Source organism: Thalassophryne amazonica, chromosome 11 (assembly GCF_902500255.1).
Source record: "Thalassophryne amazonica chromosome 11, fThaAma1.1, whole genome shotgun sequence".
In the NCBI taxonomy this organism is placed as follows: Eukaryota; Metazoa; Chordata; class Actinopteri; order Batrachoidiformes; family Batrachoididae; genus Thalassophryne; species Thalassophryne amazonica.
Window position 1 is genome coordinate 19,454,012 of NC_047113.1, and position 21,130 is coordinate 19,475,141.

The following is a 21,130-nucleotide window of genomic DNA, read 5'->3' on the forward strand; positions in this document are numbered from 1 at the left end:
TTTGTAAAATCCAGGCACCTTTTGGTGGCTTTCAGTTGAGTGAGTATCTGAGAAATTGTTTAACAGCAGGGCATGTTCCAACTTGTCCTTAAGGCTTCCAACGGAGGTGTTTCTCGAGTATGCATGCTCATACATACAATTAAATGAAAGTGCTCATTAATTTATATATATAAAGTTAAAACCCCTCTGTGTGTGTGTGTGGGTGGGGGTGCAACAGCAGTATCTGTAATTATAATATTATAATATTAATAATATTATATATAATAATAATAATCTGTATTCATCAACAGCTGAAGGCAAGTTTCTCCATATTTAAATCTTTTATCTGTGGTTCCTGTAATAAACCAAGGTGATATTAGCTGCAAAAAAAAACCACTGGACTTCATTGATCCTCCAGTCCATCTATCAACTATACATCTGAACCTGTGAGTTTATTCAATGAGTCAAGCAAGTGGGATCTACAGGGAACTCTCAGGAAGACACTGGATGGTGAGTTCTGGGGGTGTTCCTGCTGGATTCCTGCTTGGAAACTGACTCGTCGGTTGTTTCCCATTTGCTGAGTCTCTCTGCCATTTGGATGGCTTTGAGCCATTGTTTGTTGCGACCACTGGATTCTGTATGTATATGATTGTTTAGCTACAACATTTCTGTCTTTGCATGTTTGGCAATTCTTTGTTGTGCTTTGCTGATTTGTTATTTTGTTATTGTTAGTATGGACAAAGCATATGGTCACCCCACTGAGTCTGATCTGGTTGAGGTTTCTTCCTGAATTTAAAAAATACTGAGTTTTTCCTGACCACTGTTGCCCTTCTGTTTTCTCAGGGGGTGGGTAAGGTTAGATTGTACTCTTGTGAAGTGGGGCAACTGTTTGTTGTGATTTGGCGCTATATAAAAAAATTGATTGATTGATTGATTGAAGTGCCTTGGGGTGACGTATGTTGTGATTTGGCACTGTATAAATAAACTGAATTGAACTGTGGTAGTTTTAAGTTTATGGCAGTAGTTTAGTTCACCTGATCCCACACATGCTGTTGTTAGTGTCTATGACCACAACATTTCACTACAGTGATTCATCAGTCCACAGCATTAAACATTCTCGTCTCCTCCACAGCTGCCACACTGATGGCCTTGTCCAGAGAAGTGGTGAGGGAGGTCAGACCAATGAGGTACCCGTCCTCCATGCTGCCCTCGGACCAGGGGATGTCATGTCGGATCTCAGTGACATCGGGCACAGGGGTCGTCTTCCCAAAGTCTATCATCCAGACACTTGCTTTGCTGCTGTGGTCATGCACGAAGAGAAGCGAACTACCAATCACCTGGTCAGAAAGATCAAATGTATATATGTGTTAATTATAAGAATATGTACCAGTGAATATGGACAGAGTTAATTAAATATTTGTTCATGGATCTGTTGACTTGGTATGATTTCACTATGTCCTTTTAGGTGCAGCTTTAATTGAAAACCTAATAAATGCACAAATCGTAGACCAACCTCATGGGTTTTGAAGAATGCTGAATTTATTAATGCATCACTCAGGGCCAGTAGTCTAGAATGGTAAGCTTTCTGAAATGAGTCAAAAGAGCGAAAGGAATTCATTATATTTCAATAACTGAACAAATCATGTTTTACACAATTCATGCAAATTAGATAGACAAAGTAACACCAGAAAGATCCTTAATGAAGTTCACAAATTAGGATGGAGTCACCGCACTCAGACCGGGGAAACCTGGGCCTACTCCTGGAACCAGACCTGGTGGGGAAGCTTGCAGGCAAGTGCCTGGTGGCTGGGTCTACAGCCATGGGCTCACCACCCACAAGGAGAGAGTAAAGGGTCTTGTGCACTGTTCTACGAGCAGTAGATGGGGACAAATGCCCACATGTTCTGACACTCCATGGTTATGGTACTTGACTCTTGGAACATGGAACGTCTCCTCTCTGGTGGGTAAGGAACCTGAGCTTGTGCTGGAGGCTGAGCCATACCAACTAAAAATAATTGGGCTCACTTCTGCACATAGCATAGGCTCTGAAATCAAACTCCTGGAGAGGGGCTGGATTCTGTTTCTCCAGAGTTATCCAGGGTGAGAGGTGCTGGGCAGGTGTGGGGATACTCCCAAGTCCCTGGCTTCAGTGCTCACATTGGCAATGATGGAGAAATATAGAGTGGAGTGATTAAGATGAATGACCCCCTGATCTAAATGTGAGTGGTTTATTTTTGTTGGACTTCTGTGCTGATCATGGACTGTCCATAAGAGACACCTTGTTCAAGCACAAGGGTCTTCATATGTATGCTTGGTACCAGAACACCCTGGATATAAGGTCAATGACAAGTTTTGTTATCGTGACCATCAGTCCTCTGACCATGTGTCTTGGAAACTTAGCTGAAGAGAGGGGCGCTGCTGCCAACTGATCATCACCTGGTGATGGCTAGGGTCAGATGGTGAGGTAAGCCACTGAACCGACTCAGACCTCTAAATGCATTATGAGGGTTTTCTAGGAACATTTGTGGAAAAACCTATCCAAATGGACTTCAACTCACACCTCTAAAGAGGCTTCTGCATCCCGAGGGAGATCAGGGATGAGGTGTGGCCAGACAGTTGTTGGTGTTTGTCATGGCGGCAGCCCAACATTGAACAAATTTTCAAAAATTCATAACTCTATCACAAAAGATAAAATTAATTTTGTATTTGAGAGCATTATGTAGGATGGTATCCTTTATCGACTGACAAAAGTTTGATCGGATCTGATCCAGATTACAGATTTTGTGGCCATTTAAATTTAACATTGAAAACCCCATTAATGTCTATTTTACATTATATCTTAAACAAAAGTGCCCCAATCACTGTCATATTTGAAAGTGAGGTGCAGCCTGACACTCACTATCGCCTGACAAAGTTTGATCCGGATCTGATCCAGATTGTGCATTTTGTGGACATTTAAATTTAATATTGAAAACCCATTTGTTGTACATTTTGCATCGTTTCTCAAAAGTGCCTCAATCACTCATTTGTGACAATGAGATGCAAACTGACAGTCTCAATGAACAAAGTTTGATCCACATCTGATACATTTTGTCGATTTAGTGGATATTTGATTCTTTTTAACACTGAAAAGACCTTTTGATCTATATTTTGTTTATGAAAAGCCACTTCTAACAGGACTTTGACCTTGAAAATTTCTTCCAAGGTAAAAATTTGTGGAATTGGAAACTAGTACTGGCGGAGGTTTGTGCTCTATGAGCGCGGTGCTCTAGTTTTTTCTTTGAATTCATCATCTAGAGATTACTTTTCACTGTGCGTTTAAAGGGTGTAATTTTAGAAATTTTAGCATAAAACACCTGAAATACTTTTTTTGTTTGTTTGTTTTGTTTTTGATGTCATCAAAAATTGAAACAGGTTTAAAAAAAAGCTCAAGAGTGCATGAACCTTTTCACATCACTGTATGTATCTTTGGCCTTACTGTGTTGCCTTGACATTTGCTCAATTCTTTCCTTATTTGAACCACTTTAACTCTGGGCAACAAGCAGTTATTCCACTGTATTTACTCCACACTGGTTTAAGACTTTCAGCTGAATAATTATAACCTTCTTTGGCTCCATATCAGTGTTTAATAGTAATATAGGTGTTTATTTAACCATGTCCTTGAAATAGCCATCCTAAATATTCGTGACATATAGTATAGTAAGAATTTTTGGGCCTGTGACCTTGAACTTTCACCAATATTTTTAAAAATCAAGTCAGTTTATCCTTGGCTGAGCCTCAGGTGTTTCACTAAATTTGATCCAAGCCGGATCAAAGCTCTTCAAGTTATTTTGTTCACATCGGGGCAGACACACAGGATGGAAGACAATACCCCCACATGCACAAATGCATGTCTGTAATAAAGTCAGGAAACAACATAAAGTGGCAGACATAACAGAAACAAGTGAGGAAATCAGTTTAGAATTGAACTGATACAATACTTTTTGTTAAATGCGCAGCCATTATGTACAAATCAAGTGGGACATTATGTACTCTAACATGCTTATGTTTGTGCCTAGACACCTTTTGAACATGATAATTCAACGATATGTGGTACACAGGTGCTCCTTACAATGTAGGTAGCCCTGGATAGCAGATATATTTGAATATGAATGAGGATTAGGTCATTTCTCTTGTGAACTCAATAACAACAATATTTTGTGGACACGATACCTACACAACTGGCACCTTTTAGGAAGTAGAAAACAACAGATTTCAGGGTTGTTGTTGAAGATAAAGATGGTTATTTTGTGAGCGTCACTCTTTAACAATACATGTTGGATACTTGACACTAGAGCTGGTCGGTTCCTGAATCACCCGAGTTAATGATTCCAGTCTTCATATTGAATCAGGAATCACGATTCTGAGGTCTCCATTAACAGGAATCCAGTGAGTCCTGTGGTTGGCTGCTGTTAAGTAATTAAGACGAATCAGTGGACTCACGGAAAGACAGCGGACTCACAGAAAGACAGCCGACTTAGAAAGACAGCGGACTCACAGAAAGACAGCGGACTCACAGAAAGACAACGGACTCACGGAAGACAACAACGGACTCACGGAACAACAACGGACTCACAGAAAGACAGCGGACTCACGGAAAGACAGCGGACTCACGGAAGACAACGGACTCACGGAAGACAACGGACTCACGGAACAACAACGGACTCACAGAACAACAACGGACTCACGGAAGACAACGGACTCACGGAACGACAACGGACTCACGGAACGACAACGGACTCACGGAACGACAACGGACTCACGGAACGACAACGGACTCACTGACTTCACTCCAGTCAGCGAATCAAAGTATTGAGTAAAATACTGCAGTAAACAAGTGGTTAAACACACTGGTATTTGTTATGTGGCTGATATATTTTATGTACATGCCATGATGATGATGATGATGATTAATATCAGTACTATGGAGCATGTTTTTTTTTTCTAAACTGAGCAAATCATCACTAACAGAAGCAGCCCTCAGTACATCCAAAGTGCCTGATATGAGTTGGCTTTGTTAAATTCCACATATAGGTGGAACACTTATTTATACATAAATAATGTGTAATTGTTGCACATTTTTGTATGCATTTTGCATGCATTTTTGTATATGTACGTAATTATATACTTTTTGCACATTTTCCATTTTTGTTCATTTTGGTTGTTTGTTTGTAGAGGTGTTTAAAATGCTTAGTCTATATTCTAATTTGTACACTTGCATTTTTGTTGCATTTCTTGCTATTTTTATATTTCTATTGTATTTTTAGATATTCAACTTACATCACTTTTGCATTTTTTTGGTTCTATTTGGTTGTTCTACATTTAATACACTCAACAAAAATATAAACGCAACACTTTTGGTTTTGCTCCCATTTGTATGAGATGAACTCAAAGATCTAAAACTTTTTCCACATACACAATATCACCATTTCCCTCAAATATTGTTCACAAACCAGTCTAAATCTGTGATAGTGAGCACTTCTCCTTTGCTGAGATAATCCATCCCACCTCACAGGTGTGCCATACCAAGATGCTGATTAGACACCATGATTAGTGCACAGGTGTGCCTTAGACTGCCCACAATAAAAGGCCACTCTGAAAGGTGCAGTTTTGTTTTATTGGGGGGGGGGGGATACCAGTCAGTATCTGGTGTGACCACCATTTGCCTCATGCAGTGCAACACATCTCCTTCACATAGAGTTGATCAGGTTGTCAATTGTGGCCTGTGGAATGTTGGTCCACTCCTCTTCAATGGCTGTGTGAAGTTGCTGGATATTGGCAGGAACTGGTACACGCTGTCGTATACGCCGGTCCAGAGCATCCCAAACATGCTCAATGGGTGACATGTCCGGTGAGTATGCCGGCCATGCAAGAACTGGGACATTTTCAGCTTCCAAGAATTGTGTACAGATCCTTGCAACACGGGGCCGTGCATTATCCTGCTGCAACATGAGGTGATGTTCTTGGATGTATGGCACAACAATGGGCCTCAGGATCTCGTCACGGTATCTCTGTGCATTCAAAATGCCATCAATAAAATGCACCTGTGTTCTTCGTCCATAACAGAAGCCTGCCCATACCATAACCCCACCGCCACCATGGGCCACTCGATCCACAACACTGACATCAGAAAACCGCTCACCCACATGACGCCACACACGCTGTCTGCCATCTGCCCTGGACAGTGTGAACCGGGATTCATCCGTGAAGAGAACACCTCTCCAACGTGCCAAATGCCAGCGAATGTGAGCATTTGCCCACTCAAGTCAGTTACGACGATGAACTGGAGTCAGGTCGAGACCCCGATGAGGACAACGAGCATGCAGATGAGCTTCCCTGAGACGGTTTCTGACAGTTTGTGCAGAAATTCTTTGGTTATGCAAACCGATTGTTTCAGCAACTGTCCGAGTGGCTGGTCTCAGACGATCTTGGAGGTGAACATGCTGGATGTGGAGGTCCTGGGATGGTGTGGTTACACGTGGTCTGCGGTTGTGAGGCTGGTTGGATGTACTGCCAAATTCTCTGAAACGCCTTTGGAGACGACTTATGGTAGAGAAATGAACATTCAATACACGAGCAACAGCTCTGGTTGACATTCCTGTTGTCAGCATGCCAATTGCACGCTCCCTCAAATCTTGCGACATCTGTGGCATTGTGCTGTGTGATAAAACTGCACCTTTCAGAGTGGCCTTTTATTGTGGGCAGTCTAAGGCACACCTTGCACTAATCATGGTGTCTAATCTGCATCTTGATATGGCACACCTGTGAGGTGGGATGGATTATCTCAGCAAAGGAGAAGTGCTCACTATCACAGATTTAGACTGGTTTGTGAACAATATTTGAGGGAAATGGTGATATTGTGTATGTGGAAAAAGTTTTAGATCTTTGAGTTCATCTCATACAAAATGGGAGCAAAACCAAAAGTGTTGCGTTTATATTTTTGTTGAGTGTATATTTAAATTTTGGTTAACTTATAACTGATTTGCACATTTTACATTTTTGTTCAATTTGTTGTTTCTTGTGTTTAATTTGGGTTTGCTTTTTTGGTGTGTGGAATTTTAAAATAAATGTTTGTGACCTAATAAAGGGTATGTGGATCCTTACCATGGGTGACTCCACAGTGACAGTGTTTGTTTGTTTGTTTGTTTGTTTGTTTGTTTTTTGGCAGGGTGTGGGGGGGCAACAGCATTGGCTCAAGTGAACTGGATCACGTTACTGAGTGATTCAGAGTAATCTGAGTCCATAAAATAAACCCATTTTACCACCACTACTTGATACTTAAACCACAGATACCCCTGGTGAGTTGATAATATGATTAGACTAGGATCGTATGATGCATAGCTTTGCATGCCAAAAATATGGCAGTGTAACTGACGCCAAAATGAATTGTATATAGGTTACCACGACAACAGGAATATGATACAAAATTTCCTTTGTTCATTTTGGTGAATAATTGCACGATTATTTAAGGCTATGTGTAACACGGCTTTACAGCTTAAGATGTTTATTTTATTTTGAAATTACCTGTGCTGAAGAGGAAATAAGCCACGTAATTGCACAACCCGGAAGGGCATATGTGTAGAGCGGGAGAGAAAAAGGACAAGGAAAGTCAGAGCAGCACGTAAAACTCAGATAAAGACACAGAATCTGCTTATGGTGTCATTCTACTGCTGGTCAAACAGGCGCACACAGTAAAAGTTATTTTCTAATGCTGTTTTGTCTTGTTACAGCCGAAATGTGTAATTTAGGTTTAATGTCTATGAATATGAGTTTAAATGTAGCATTTTGTCCTTTTAGTTTTCACGGTGTTCCACGGGTGTTACCCACGGTTGTTCCATGGCTGTTACACGAGCTGAATAAAGAAATAAATGTCTGTGGACATCAGTAAGGAGCGTGAAGTCCTTTTTGAGCAGACCAGCGTAGCTACAGGCAGGCCATTCAGCAGTTCGTGTTGTTTTATTTTTTGGAAATCCACAGAGTGCCTGGACCTGATAAATTTGGTGCCACCAACATCATTGTACTGGAAGAGGCTCATTTATTTGTATAAATTTGAACAGGTGTTATGTTACAGTGGGGCCAAAAAGTATTTAGTCAGCCCCTGATTGTGCAAGTTCTCCTACTTAGAAAGATGAGAGCGGTCTGTAATTTTCAACATAGGTACACTTCTATTATGAGAGACAAAATGAGAAAAAAAAATCCAGAAAATCACATTGTAGGATTTTTAAAGAATTTATTTGTAAATTATGGTGGAAAATAAGTATTTGGTCACCCATAAACAAGCAAGATTTCTGGCTCTCACAGACCTGTAACTACTTCTTTAAGAAGCTCTTCTGTCCTCCACCTGTTACCTGTATTAATGGCATCTGTTGGAACACGTTATCTGTATAAAGACACCTATCCACAGCCTCAAACAGTCAGACTCCAAACTCAACCATGACCAAGACCAAAGAGCTGTCGAAGGACACCAGGAAGAAAATTGTAGACCTGCACCAGGCTGGGAAGAGTGAGTCTACAATAGTCAAGCAGGTTGATGTGAATAAATCAACTGTGGGAGCAATTGTAAGAAAATGGAAGACATACAAGACCATTGATAATCTCCCTCTATCTGGGGCTCCATGCAAGATGTCATCCCGTGGGGTCAGAATGATCATGAGAACGGTGAACAAAAATCCCAGAACTACATGGATGGACCTGGTGAATGACCTGCAGAGAGCTGGGACCAAAGTAACAAAGGCTACACACTACACAGAGAGGGACTCAAATCCTGCAGTGCCAGGTGTGTCCCCCTGCTTAAGCCAGTACATGTCCAGGCCCATCTGAAGTTTGCCAGAGAGCATATGGATGATACAGAAGAGGACCGGGAAAATATCATGTGGTCAGATGAAACCAAAAATAGAACATTTTGGTAAAAACTCAACTTGTCGTGTTTGGAGGAAGAAAAATGCTGAGTTGCATTCCAAGAACACCATATCTACTGTGAAGCATGGGGGTGGAAACATGTTTTGGGGCTGTTTTTCTGCAAAGGGGACAGGATGACTGATCGGTGTTAAGGAAAGAATGAACGGGGCCATGTATCGTGAGATTTTAAGCAAAAACCTCCTTCCATCAGTGAGAGCATTGACAATGCAACATGGCTGGGTCTTCCAGCGTGACAATGATCCCAAACACACCGCTCGGGCAACAAAGGAGTGGCTCCGTAAAAAGCATTTCAAGGTCCTGGAGTGGACAAGCCAGTCTCCAGACCTCAACCCCATACAAAATTTGTTGAGGGAGTTGAAATTCCATGTTGCCCAGCGACAGCCCCAAAACATCACTGCTCTAGAGGAGAGCTGTGTTGTGTGGGCTGCTGAAGAGGAGGTACTGCTGGCCCACCACCACCAGATGGCGCCCTGCTTGGAGTGCGGGCTTCAAGCACCAGAGGGCGCCGGAGCCACTGGGAGTGACAGCTGTCACTCCTCATCAGCACCAGCTGTCACTCAGTCAACTCATCACCATCTCCATAAAGGCCGGACTGCGACTCCACCTCCGCCGAGAAATCAGCTACCATTCAGCAGTAAGGGGTCTGACTGCTGAAGACAGCGGCCACCTGGGGCACAGGGCTTGGCGGCTCCGGTGTTCTTCAGCTCCGTTGGCGGTGGAAGCTGTGTGGGATCCGGCTCTTCTCTCACCAGGCGTCTTCTATCGTCGAGCCTGCCCACACGTCACCTGGTGTATGATTGACAGTCACCATATTGTTATTGTCTGTACGTCATTGTGCGATTCACAACATTAAATTGTTACTTTTGGCTTATCCATTGTCCGTTCATTAACGCCCCCTGTTGTGGGTCCGTGTCACGACACTTTCACAACAATCTGCATGGAGGAATGGGCCAAAATACCAGCTACAGTGTGTGTAAACCTGGTGAAGACTTACAGGAAATGTTTGATCTCTGTCATTGCCAACAAAGATTATGTTACAAAGTATTGAGTTAAATTTTTATTATTGACCAAGTACTTATTTTCCACCATAATTTACAAATACATTATTTAAAAATCCTACAATGTGATTTCCTGGATTTTTTTTTCTCATTTTGTCTCTCATAGTTGAAGTGTACCTATGTTGAAAATTACAGACCTCTCTCATCATTCTAAGTAGGAGAACTTGCACAATCAGGGGCTGACTAAATACTTTTTTGCCCCACTGTAAGTGTCTCCACAACAGAACTTACCAGGATGTGCAGCTGACTCCCAGTGAAGAACAGCAAAGCCTCTGTGATCTGCGCTAAAGTCAGAATTTTCCTAAAGTCCCGTTGGACACTTCCATCCTCCATCTGATTCACAGGGAAAACAAGACAATAACACACGGCACGATGATTGTTGGATGCTTTGTGTTATGAGTTGTGAGTCTATTTCCTGGCCTTTCCCTACCATGATGGCCTCAATCCTGACGCCCAGCGTAGATGTTGAAGTGGTTGTGTCCCTCCACTGAAGGTAGCGCCACTTGGTTACCCCCTTCTGTGTGTGTTCCTCTGCTGATGGCGCTGTCGGATCTAGTTTCATCATCTTGTAGTACATGTCGCTTCGCAGTGTGGCTTTGTTTCGTGCCTTTAACAGTTCCTCCTCTTGGTATGTTCTGCAGTTTGTCATACAGAAAAATGCTGCTACACGGCAAAACTAAAATACATTTCGACTGTACTAAGCCCAGGTAGATGGTACACAAAAATCACACCAAGTCTTCATCTCACCCTGTCCTCTGCATCTTCTTCTGTCTCACAACCACCTGCACGTCCTCCTCTACCTCATTTGTTAACCTCATCTGTGGCCTCCCTCTTCTCTCTGTGCCTCGTGGCTCTGTCATCATCCTTCTTCCTATATACCCTGCATCCCTCTTCTGCATACATTGAAAACATCTTAAGCTCACCTCTATGACTTTGTCTCCATACCATCTTATCTGCGTTGTTCATTTTACACGCTACATTTAGTTTTACCCATATGATGTCAGATTCACAGTCACAAGCAATGGAATGTGAGATATGATGGTAATTCATGAGAGTATTTACAGTAGTGTTCAGAATAATAGTAGTGCTATGTGACTAAAAAGATTAATCCAGGTTTTGAGTATATTTCTTATTGTTACATGGGAAACAAGGTATCAGTAGATTCAGTAGATTCTCACAAATCCAACAAGACCAAGCATTCATGATATTCACACTCTTAAGGCTATGAAATTGGGCTATTAGTAAAAAAAAAGTAGAAAAGGGGCTGTTCACAATAATAGTAGCATCTGCTGTTGATGCTACAAACTCAAAACTATTATGTTCAAACTGCTTTTTCACTAAACTAGTATTAAGTTGTATAACCACAGTTTTTCATGATTTCTTCACATCTGTGAGGCATTAATTTTGTTGGTTTGGAACCAAGATTTTGCTCGTAGGGGTGGTGGCCAAGTGGTTAATGCGCTTGGTTTCAGTGCAGAAGGTTCCGAGTTCAAATCCCACCCCTGCCATGTAATGTGGAGTTGCGTCAGGAAGGGCATCCGACGTAAAACCTTTGCCAATTCAACATGCAGATCCACCTTGGATTTGCTGTGGCGATCCCGAGTGCAAACAAGGAAGCAGCCGAAGGGACTTACTTACTAGTGTGCTTGGGGTCATTGTCTTGTTGAAACACCCATTTCAAGGGCATGTCCTCTTCAGCATAAGGCAACATGACCTCTTCAAGTATTTTGACATATCCATGCTGATCCATGATACCTGGTATGCGATAGGCCCAACACCATAGTAGGAGAAACATGCCCAAATCATGATGCTTGCACCACCATGCTTCACTGTCTTCACTGTGAACTGTGGCTTGAATTCAGAGTTTGGGGGTTGTCTCACAAACTGTCTGTGGCCCTTGGACCCAAAAAGAACAACTTTACTCATCAGTCCACAAATATTCCTCCATTTCTCTTTAGGCCAGTTGATGTGTTCTTTGGCAAATTGTAACCTCTTCTGCACGTCTTTTATTTAACAGAGGGACTTTGCGGGGGATTCTTGCAAATAAATTAGCTTCACACAGGCATCTTCTAACTGTCTCAGCACTTACAGGTAACTCCAGACTGTCTTTGATCATCCTGGAGCTGATCAATGGGTGAGCTTTTGCCATTCTGGTTATTCTTCTATCCATTTTGATGGTTGTTTTCTGTTTTCTTCCATGCGTCACTGTTTTTTTGTCCATTTTAAAGCATTGAAGATTATTGTAGATGAACAGCCTATAATATTTTGCACCTGCGTATAAGTTTTCCCCTCTCCAATCAACTTTTTAATCAAACTACGCTGTTCTTCTGAACAATGTCTTGAACGTCCCATTTTCCTCAGGCTTTCAAAGAGAAAAGCATGTTCAACAGGTGCTGGCTTCATCCTTAAATAGGGCACACCTGATTCACACCTGTTTGTTCCACAAAACTGATGAACTCACTGACTGAATGCCACACTATTATTGTGAACGCCCCCTTTTCTACTTTTTTTTTTTACTAATAGCCCGATTTCATAGCCTTAAGAGTGTGAATATCATGAATGCTTGGTCTTGTTGGATTTGTGAGAATCTACTGAATCTACTGGTACCTTGTTTCCCATGTAACAATAAGAAATATACTCAAAACCTGGATTAATCTTTTTAGTCACATAGCACTACTGTTATTCTGAACACTACTGTATCTTGTCAAAAGTATCAATATTTTATTCCATCCAAGAATAACTGATTTTGCTATGCACTGCAAAAACTGATATCTAATAAAGTAAAAAAAAGACTTGTTTAAAGAAACTTTGACCTAATTTTTTTGTCTAAATAGCAAAATAATCTTGTCAAGCATTTTTACATAAGAAAAGATGTCTTATTTTGGGAAAATGTATCTCACATTTTCTTGTTTTCCAGCTAATATCAAGCTGTATATAACCAGTTTCAAGGAAAGCCAATGTAGCTCAAATCATCCAAGCAAAGGAACAAGATTGTTTTCCTTATTTTAAGACAGAGATTTTATTTATTTATTTTGCCTAATACAAGCCAATTTGGCTAGATTTCAGATTATTTGGTTTATTTTGAGAGGGACAGTTTTTGCAGTGTGGGTGTACTACACATCCAGCTCTTTCATGAAATAGCTCCACTAATTATTATTTTTTTATCAATCAAACGCTCTAATAATTGTGATGTTTTATTCATAGCAATTGTTATTTTCTGCAAACCCACCTGACTCCCATTTTGCAGTCCATGATGACTGGCCTCCTCAGGCCACTCAGCAGGTCCTCCAGGCGAATGTAGCTATGCTCGCCCCTAGTGACCAAACCGTGGTACTGCGGGACAAACGGCCTCAATGGGTCTCTCATGAGGTAGTCTAGGCATTTTGCTTCTGCTTCACTATACAGCTTCAGCACCTCTCCTCCCTCACTCAGCTGGAAGTTACCTGGAGATGACAGCAACCAGAAAGCATGGAATGAATCAGTGAGGGGGTAAAATGTAGTAATCAGACTTCATCATTTCGAACACGGTACATTTGCATCTGGGTTAAGGTGGGTCGAGTTGACACTCTGTCACCTGGTTGCTATGAAAATGGCATCAGTGCTTTTTTTTTTTTTTTTTTTTTTGAACATTTGAATTTGATGTAAAGCTGTAAAACTTTGTTAAAACCTTGTAACTGTCGGAATGGCCCAAACAGAGGGTCACCCCTTTGAGTCTGGTCTGCTTGAGGTTTCTTCCTCAAATCATCAGATGGAGTTTTTCCTTACCACTGTCATCCTTGTGCTTGCTCTAGGGTTGGTAAGGTTAGACCTTGCTTGTGTGAAGCACCTTGAGGCACCTTTGTTCTGATTTTGCGCTATGTAAAATGTAATAAATTGAAATTAACGTATCGCACGTGCCTTGATGTCCAGCGAGCTGCACCCAGGAGCTCTGCCACCGCACTGACCAGTGCATCATGGTTAGAAAGGTTTTCCAGGAGCGACACTGACAAGACAAAAGAAGGACAGATTTGACTGTTGCTAAGTGTGGACACTTTCTTTATTGATATTTGAGATATTTTTTCTTAATTTACAACAAGCAGCAATAGGTGCACAGAAGGTGGTTGTGAAGAAATGAGGTGAGATGAGATTGACCTCAACAGTTCCACAAAACTGAATTATGGTGGTAATCTTAATAGTTAAACAGTTTTGTCTGTTATTATTGTACATTCTATATGGTGACATGAGCCTTTCCAGGCAAGCAGCAGAATAAACCCTCAACAGATCAACAAGCTGAACCTGTACTCAGAATTCTCATGGGCCACGAAGGTGCTGCGGGTGGCCTGTGAGAGTTCATCAAAAATAAATAAAAAAGGCTTTGATTTTCAATTTTGTAATTTGGGTTTAGAATGACCACAAAATAGTCATAATTGTTGCAGTGGGATTTAAATTACATTGTTATTCATTTTTCTGAGCTCCTTTAATATGTGTGTGTGTGTGAGAGAGAGAGAGACAGCGAGAGAGAGAAAATGTGCATATCAAAGATGGACAATGTGCTGTTCAAAATTGTGATTAAATGTTTGCATGGGCTGCATTTGTTACATTTCAAAATGGACTGAAATGGCTGCTTGGCTAGATAATAATAATAATAATAATAATAATATATTAGATTACATTAGGTAGAACTTTACTGATCCCTTGGGAAGTCTCCCTCAGGTTCCAGCAGCATTGTATAGCAGCACACAGGGTAAGAAGCACACAGAGTATCAAAAGTGAAAGTAAAAAAACAAAACAACATAGTTTGCAATATAAATACAGAAATATAAATACCAGATATACTGATCAATACTGGTTTACTCGCTGCTATTATTCCTCTCATTCCTGTCCTCTGTCTTCCTGTTACTCCTCCTGCCTCTGAGTGAGGAGTTGTACAGTCTATTGGCCTAATAATAATGATAATAAAGCATATTTTCACTTCATTAGTGTGAAACATTATTTTTGACAACAACATTTATTTCACATGGATAAATAGGAAAAAATAGATTAATTGATATAGTTTTAAACACCAAAGTCATTATGCATGTGTTTTTGTTGTTTTTCTTCATTATTATAAATATATTCCATTTTATTAAAAATAGGAACAGATATTTTCAGGTAACTAAAAACATAATACATAATGAATAATTCCGCAAAAGCGACATATGTAAGACAACAACCAATGAATAACAAAACAAGAAGAGCCTTTATTGTCATTGTACATACATAGAACAAAAATTGTCTTCTGCATTTAACCCATCCCAATGTTGTTGTCCATTCAGCTGCTCCTGATTTGTGTTCGGGGTCGCCACAGCGGATACAACCAGATCCGCATTGATATTTGGCACAAGTTTTACGCCAGATGCCCTTCCTGATTCAACTTCAGTGTTACCTGGAGAAACACACACAGCTGCTGGTGTTCCAAGTAGAAGTGGGCGCCTGGGTGGATTGATCATAATATCGATACCAATGCTGGTATTGATATTGAACAATCCTCGTGTAAAAAGATCGATACTCAAGCTTTTTTTCTCTCTCGCACGCACTGACTGCTGTGCACGCCGATTCATCAAAGTCTACTCTCTGTCTGTAAGAGCAGCACACCCTCCCCCCTCTGGTCTTTTGTTGTTGCGCCGTCACGTGGCTCAGCAGCGCCAGCCAACAGCCATGCAGGTAGGCTCAGCCTGGCCCGCCCACTCAGCGCTCTCCTCGAGTCAGCCCTCTACCTCAGGAGATTTTAAGTCGTGTTGAGTGATATTTTTTAAACAAAAATATTGATTGTGATAAATAAAGTATTTTGTTGTCACGTACAATGTTTGGTGAAATTCTATCCTAGGTCTTCTGGATCATTTGGCTCTATGAAGCTTAAATATGAAAAAGTATCGGTATCGGCATCACCGATACTGGGCCTGTATTTACTTGGTATCGGATCAATACCAAAATTCCCGGTATCGCCCACCTCTAGTTCCAAGAGGTCTCCCATCCAAGTACTAACCAGGTCCCGCACTGCTTAGCTTCTGAGATCTGACGGGATCAGGCTTACACATCCCAATAACAAATCCAAATCCAACCTCTAGCAGTGTGCAGCCACATTCCAGCACCTGGTGACCAACTCCAGATGTACTACTTTGGTCAGGGACATGTTCACCCCAAAGGAATTTAGTTTTAAAAGTAACAACTATATATTTTTATTTTCCAATGCTTCGCACTGTTCATTTAATGTTTATGAGCTTCGTGAGCCTTGGTTCTAATCCCAGCCTGACTGGAAAATCACTAAGAGCCCTTAGGCAAGGTCCTTAATCCTTAATCCCTGTGTGTAGTGAGCGCCTTGTGTGGCAGCACCCTGACATTGGGGTGAATGTGAGGCATTACTGTAAAGCGCTTTGAGCATCTGATGCAAATGGAAAAGCGCTATATAAATGCAGTCCATTTACCATTTTCATTATTTATGGAGCTTGTTTTCTTTCTTCATATATCTTGGTTTTTGCACTGTGCTGCAAATGATTGAAATGCAGCAGGAGACTGTCTTTATATCATTTTCCTGAGGCTGAATTGAACATTACCAAATCCCAAAACACTTATAAAATACATCCAAGAATTGACACATTTTTTGATGACATTTTAAAAAGCACTAGTGCCCACGTTTAAAGGTCTTCATGGCTGAACTTTCACATGTGTGGTAGCTGTCTGCCATGCAAACACCATTCAAATGTGATCTGGTGAAAGTCCTCTTTCAAATCCATGCAAATCACTATGGTTACGGGGGGGGGGGGGGGGGGGGCAACAACACCAAAAAAAAAAAAAAAAAAAAACCCTTCAGAGTTATGTTCCGCTGTGGGGAACATAACTCTGAAGCTGCTTTAACAGAAAGCTGTGACAGCCTGCAGGACTGTCAAACATGAAAATGTAAAGTGCAGCCACAGAGGAGATCAGTTTGATCCTCACCTTTCTGAAGGACTTCCTCTTTGAGCTGGCGTCCTCTGCCTCACTGAAGACCTCATCACTCTCCGGCGAGGAGAGACTGATGGAGGACGAGGAGGAGTTGGAAGAGGAGTGAAAAAGTTTGGAAAGAGTGGGATGCGGGGAAGGCCGCTGATAGCTTTCTAAGCGTTCTTCTCGCATCCCTCTGTGGTTCTCTTCACCCTCTCCCTCTGTTGTCGAATTTAGAGAAGTCTTCTTCTGTGGATGCCTTGCTTCCCTCTCAGAATCTAAGTCCCCGTGCAGTTTCCAGTCTGCCTTTCTTGGCTTGTCCCACTCTGTTTCGTCACACCCCTTGTTTCTTTCGGTCTCTTCCACGCTTCTTCTCACACTTATTTTCCCTCTTTTCCATCTGTCTGTGTCACCTTCGTGGCTGCTCTCTAACTTCTCCTTCCTCCTCATCCTCCTTGTTGCTGGCAGCTCTTCCTCTGTGCAGCCTGTATTCAACTCCTCAGCATTTCTGTCTTCACAGCTGGGACTCGGATTGCAGGCGATGCTGGGTTGAGGGTTCTCGTCCCACTCTCGGTCCTGGCCGAGTCCTCCAACACGCTGACTGTAAGGAGGGAAGCTTTTTGTTGAGCTGAGTTTCGGCCTGACTTTGACCCGACCGCAGCTTCCGAAAACCTCTCGGCTGATTGATGTCTGCTGGTTCGTCTCCTCTGACGTGCTTGTAGAAAAGTCATTGTCTGTAGTTTGCTTGTTGTCCGTCTCCATCACCTCGGTGTCCATGTTAATCTCTTTATCTAGCGTGGAGAGACTATTACACCGTGAGAGCGCAATGCATTAAAAAACTCAAATACGTCTTTTATACAAATGATCCTGTTAACACATTTAATACTCGTTAGGTATGATTATTTAGTAGGTTCTCCGGATCATCTTACCTGTGTTTATCGCCTGTTGCACTGACTGCTGTGTGACAGTTACCCGTCCTCTATCCTCTCATTGTGCGTCCTGGTGCCATGTTTTGCATGCGGTGACCTATAAGTTTCCAAAGCTGTGACCAGGACCAGCTGCTGGAATTTTGCCAGCAGTGGCACAGGTAATGTGCATGTGAGAAGTGACGCTGTGTCAGATAGTGTCAACAACCATGAATGTGCTGGGTTTATATTGTTTTATTTATTTATTTATTTATTTGTATGTGGAGGAACATGTGATGATAGCCAACAAATATTTCAACCATTAATTTTGTAACTATTTTAAAATGGTGATTAATTTCTGACAAAATATGTTCCAAAATAATTATCTCCCCCATCTTCTTTTTTTCATCATGAAGCTGTATAACTGGTGATACAAAATGAAAAACATGCACTGTGCACAATTTCTCCAATCACAGCCAAAGAAGCCTGTAACTTCTTTTGGGTGTCTTGGTGGCTTTCCTCACTCTTCTTCTTCTTGCACAGTCACTCAGTTTTTGAGAACTGTCTACTCCACACAGATTTACCATAGAGTGCCATACTGTTTGTATTTCTTTGTAATTGATATAAAATCCAAGACATATTCAGTGACTTGGAAATGTTCATGTATCCATCCTCTGAGTTGTCTGAATAAAACTGGCAATAAAACTGATTATTTACAGGTATTATACCAAAGTGTTCCATTACTTAAGCAACCCATCATCTTGGCTTTTATATTTTTGATTTATTTGGGAGGTGATGGTCTAGTGGTTAAGGCATTGGGCTTGAGACCAGAAGATCCTCGGTTCAAATCCCAGTGTTGTGTGGGCCGCTGAAGAGGAGGTACTGCTGGCCCACCACCACCAGATGTAGCCCTGCTTGGAGTGCGGGCTTCAAGCACGAGAGGGCGCCGGAGCCAGTGGGAGTGACAGCTGTCACTCATCATCAGCACCAGCTGTCACTCATTCAACTCATCACCATCACCATAAAGGCCGGACTGCAACTCCACCTCCTCGCCGAGAAATCAGCTACCTTGGAGGTAATTTTCTCTGCTAAACCGAAAACACTGACTAATAGTCTGAACTTCTTTGCAGCCGTTTTCCTGTGGGTGTTGCCTTATCTGTGGGATTGGTGTTTGGTGTGATCAGCGATCTTCAGATCCGTTGGCGGTGAGGGCCATGTGGGATCCGGCTCGGTTCTGGACGGGCGTCTCCTATCCTCAAGCCTGCCCACACGTCACCCAACGTAATTGACTGTAGTTCCAAACTGGTTGTCTGTATTCCGTTGTGCACAATTACAACATTAAATTGTTATTGTTTGGCTTATCCATTGCCTGTTCTTTTACGCCCCCTGTTGTGGGTCCGTGTTCCTACACTTTCACAACAGGATTTCTCGGCCAGCGTCATGGATCCCGAGGGGCGTCAACCATCGCTTGAACAGCCAATGGAAGAGCGAGGTGCACAGGCGCCAGCTGGAGGCATGTTAGGTGAGCTGCAGCACATCTTAACCGCTTTTACTGCTCGGTTGGACTTAGTTACAGAGCAGAGCGTTGTTCTCAATCGAAGGATGGAGGCTCTTACCGCCCAGGTGGAAGCGCATGCTCAGGGCGCTGCTGCAGCACCTCCTCCTGCTGACCGAATGCCAGAAACAGACATTCCACTGCTCGTTCAACGAACGCCCCCACCTTCCCCTGAAGCATACATAAGCCCTCCGGAGCCGTACGGAGGCTGTGTGGAGACGTGCGTGGACTTCTTGATGCAGTGCTCGCTCGTCTTTTCACAGCGTCCCGTCATGTACGCGTCAGATGCTAGCTGGGTGGCTTACGTTATAAATTTGCTTCGAGGAGAGGCACGCGTCTGGGCTACGGCGCTCTGGGAGCAGAATTCACGGCTCATAATGATTTACACTGAGTTTGTGAGGGAGTTCCGACAGGTGTTCGACCACCCTCATAGAGGTGAGACCGCTTCAAGCGTGCTGCTGTCGATAAGACAGGGGTGTCGGAGCACAGCGAAGTATGCAGTTGACGTCCGCATCGCGGCAGCGCGAGCCGGCTGGAATGCTGTCGCGCTCCGCGCCACCTTCGTAAACGGACTGTCTCTGGTCCTTAAGGAGCACCTGGTGGCGAAGGACGAGCCGCGGGATTTAGACGGGCTTATCGACCTGGTTATACGGTTAGACAACCGATTAACAGAACACCGACGGGAGCGAGATGAAGGGCGTGGTCAGGCACAAGCCGTCCCTCTTCCTCTCGGGTCTGAAAGGGAGCCGTCTTCCCCACGCTCCACAGCCAGGGCACTCCACGTGATGACAGCTCCCCCTGCTGACGTTGCTATGGAAATGAGCAGGGCCAAAAGGCGATCAGATCAGAGACAAAGGAGGCTGATCCGTGGGGAGTGTTTTCTCTGCAGCTCAACTGAGCACACACAGAGAGAATGCCCCAAACGGTCAAAACAGCAGCACTCGTCCTTAGAGACTGGGCTAAGGGTGGGTCACAATACCCACGCAGGGAGACCCGGAAAATCTGCACGTATCCCAGTCACGATCCTGAGTGGGGATCTAACCCTTCACGCCCCAGCACTGGTGGACACGGGGTCGGAGGGGAATCTGCTGGATAGCAGATGGGCAAAGGAGGTTGGGCTCCCTCTAGTGGCCTTACCGTCACCATTGTCGGTGCGGGCACTAGATGGCACCCTTCTTCCACTAATCACACACCAGACACAGCCAGTGACATTGGTTGCATCTGGAAATCACAGGGAGGAGATTGTGTTTTATGTAACACTTTCTACCTCCCGAGTGATTTTGGGTTTCCCATGGGTGTTAAAACACAATCCCCGGATTGATTGGCCGTCTGGGGTTGTGGTTCAGTGGAGCGAAACCTGCCACCGGGAGTGTTTAGGATCCTCGGTTCCACCCGGTGTGACAGCTAAGGAGGAGGTTATAGTTCCCCCCAATCTGGCGGCGGTGCCAGCCGAGTACCATGACCTTGCTGACGTCTTCAGCAAGAATCTGGCACTCACGCTGCCCCCGCACCGTCCGTACGATTGTGCCATTGATTTGATACCGGGCGCTGAGTACCCGTCCAGCAGGCTGTACAACCTCTCACGTCCGGAACGCGAATCAATGGAGACCTACATCCGGGACTCGTTAGCTGCCGGGTTGATCCGGAACTCCACCTCCCCGATGGGTGCTGGTTTCTTTTTTGTGGGCAAGAAGGATGGCGGACTCCGTCCATGCATTGATTACAGAGGGCTGAAC

At 43.1% G+C, this 21,130-nt stretch overlaps 1 protein-coding gene across 1 annotated transcript; it reads right to left on the bottom strand.

Moving 5' to 3' along the window:
• Window positions 1-1,043: 1,043 nt before the first annotated feature.
• si:ch73-22a13.3 (inositol-trisphosphate 3-kinase A) lies at window positions 1,044-17,714 on the bottom strand. The gene is made up of 7 exons (XM_034181864.1): window positions 16,950-17,714; window positions 13,893-13,977; window positions 13,225-13,438; window positions 10,426-10,630; window positions 10,227-10,328; window positions 1,493-1,564; window positions 1,044-1,316 (listed from the first exon to the last, which is right to left on the bottom strand). Exons 1-7 carry the CDS (start codon window positions 17,709-17,711, stop codon window positions 1,074-1,076), a joined length of 1,683 nt encoding a protein of 560 aa, XP_034037755.1. The 5' UTR covers window positions 17,712-17,714; the 3' UTR covers window positions 1,044-1,073.
• Between the last annotated feature and the right edge of the window lie 3,416 nt (window positions 17,715-21,130).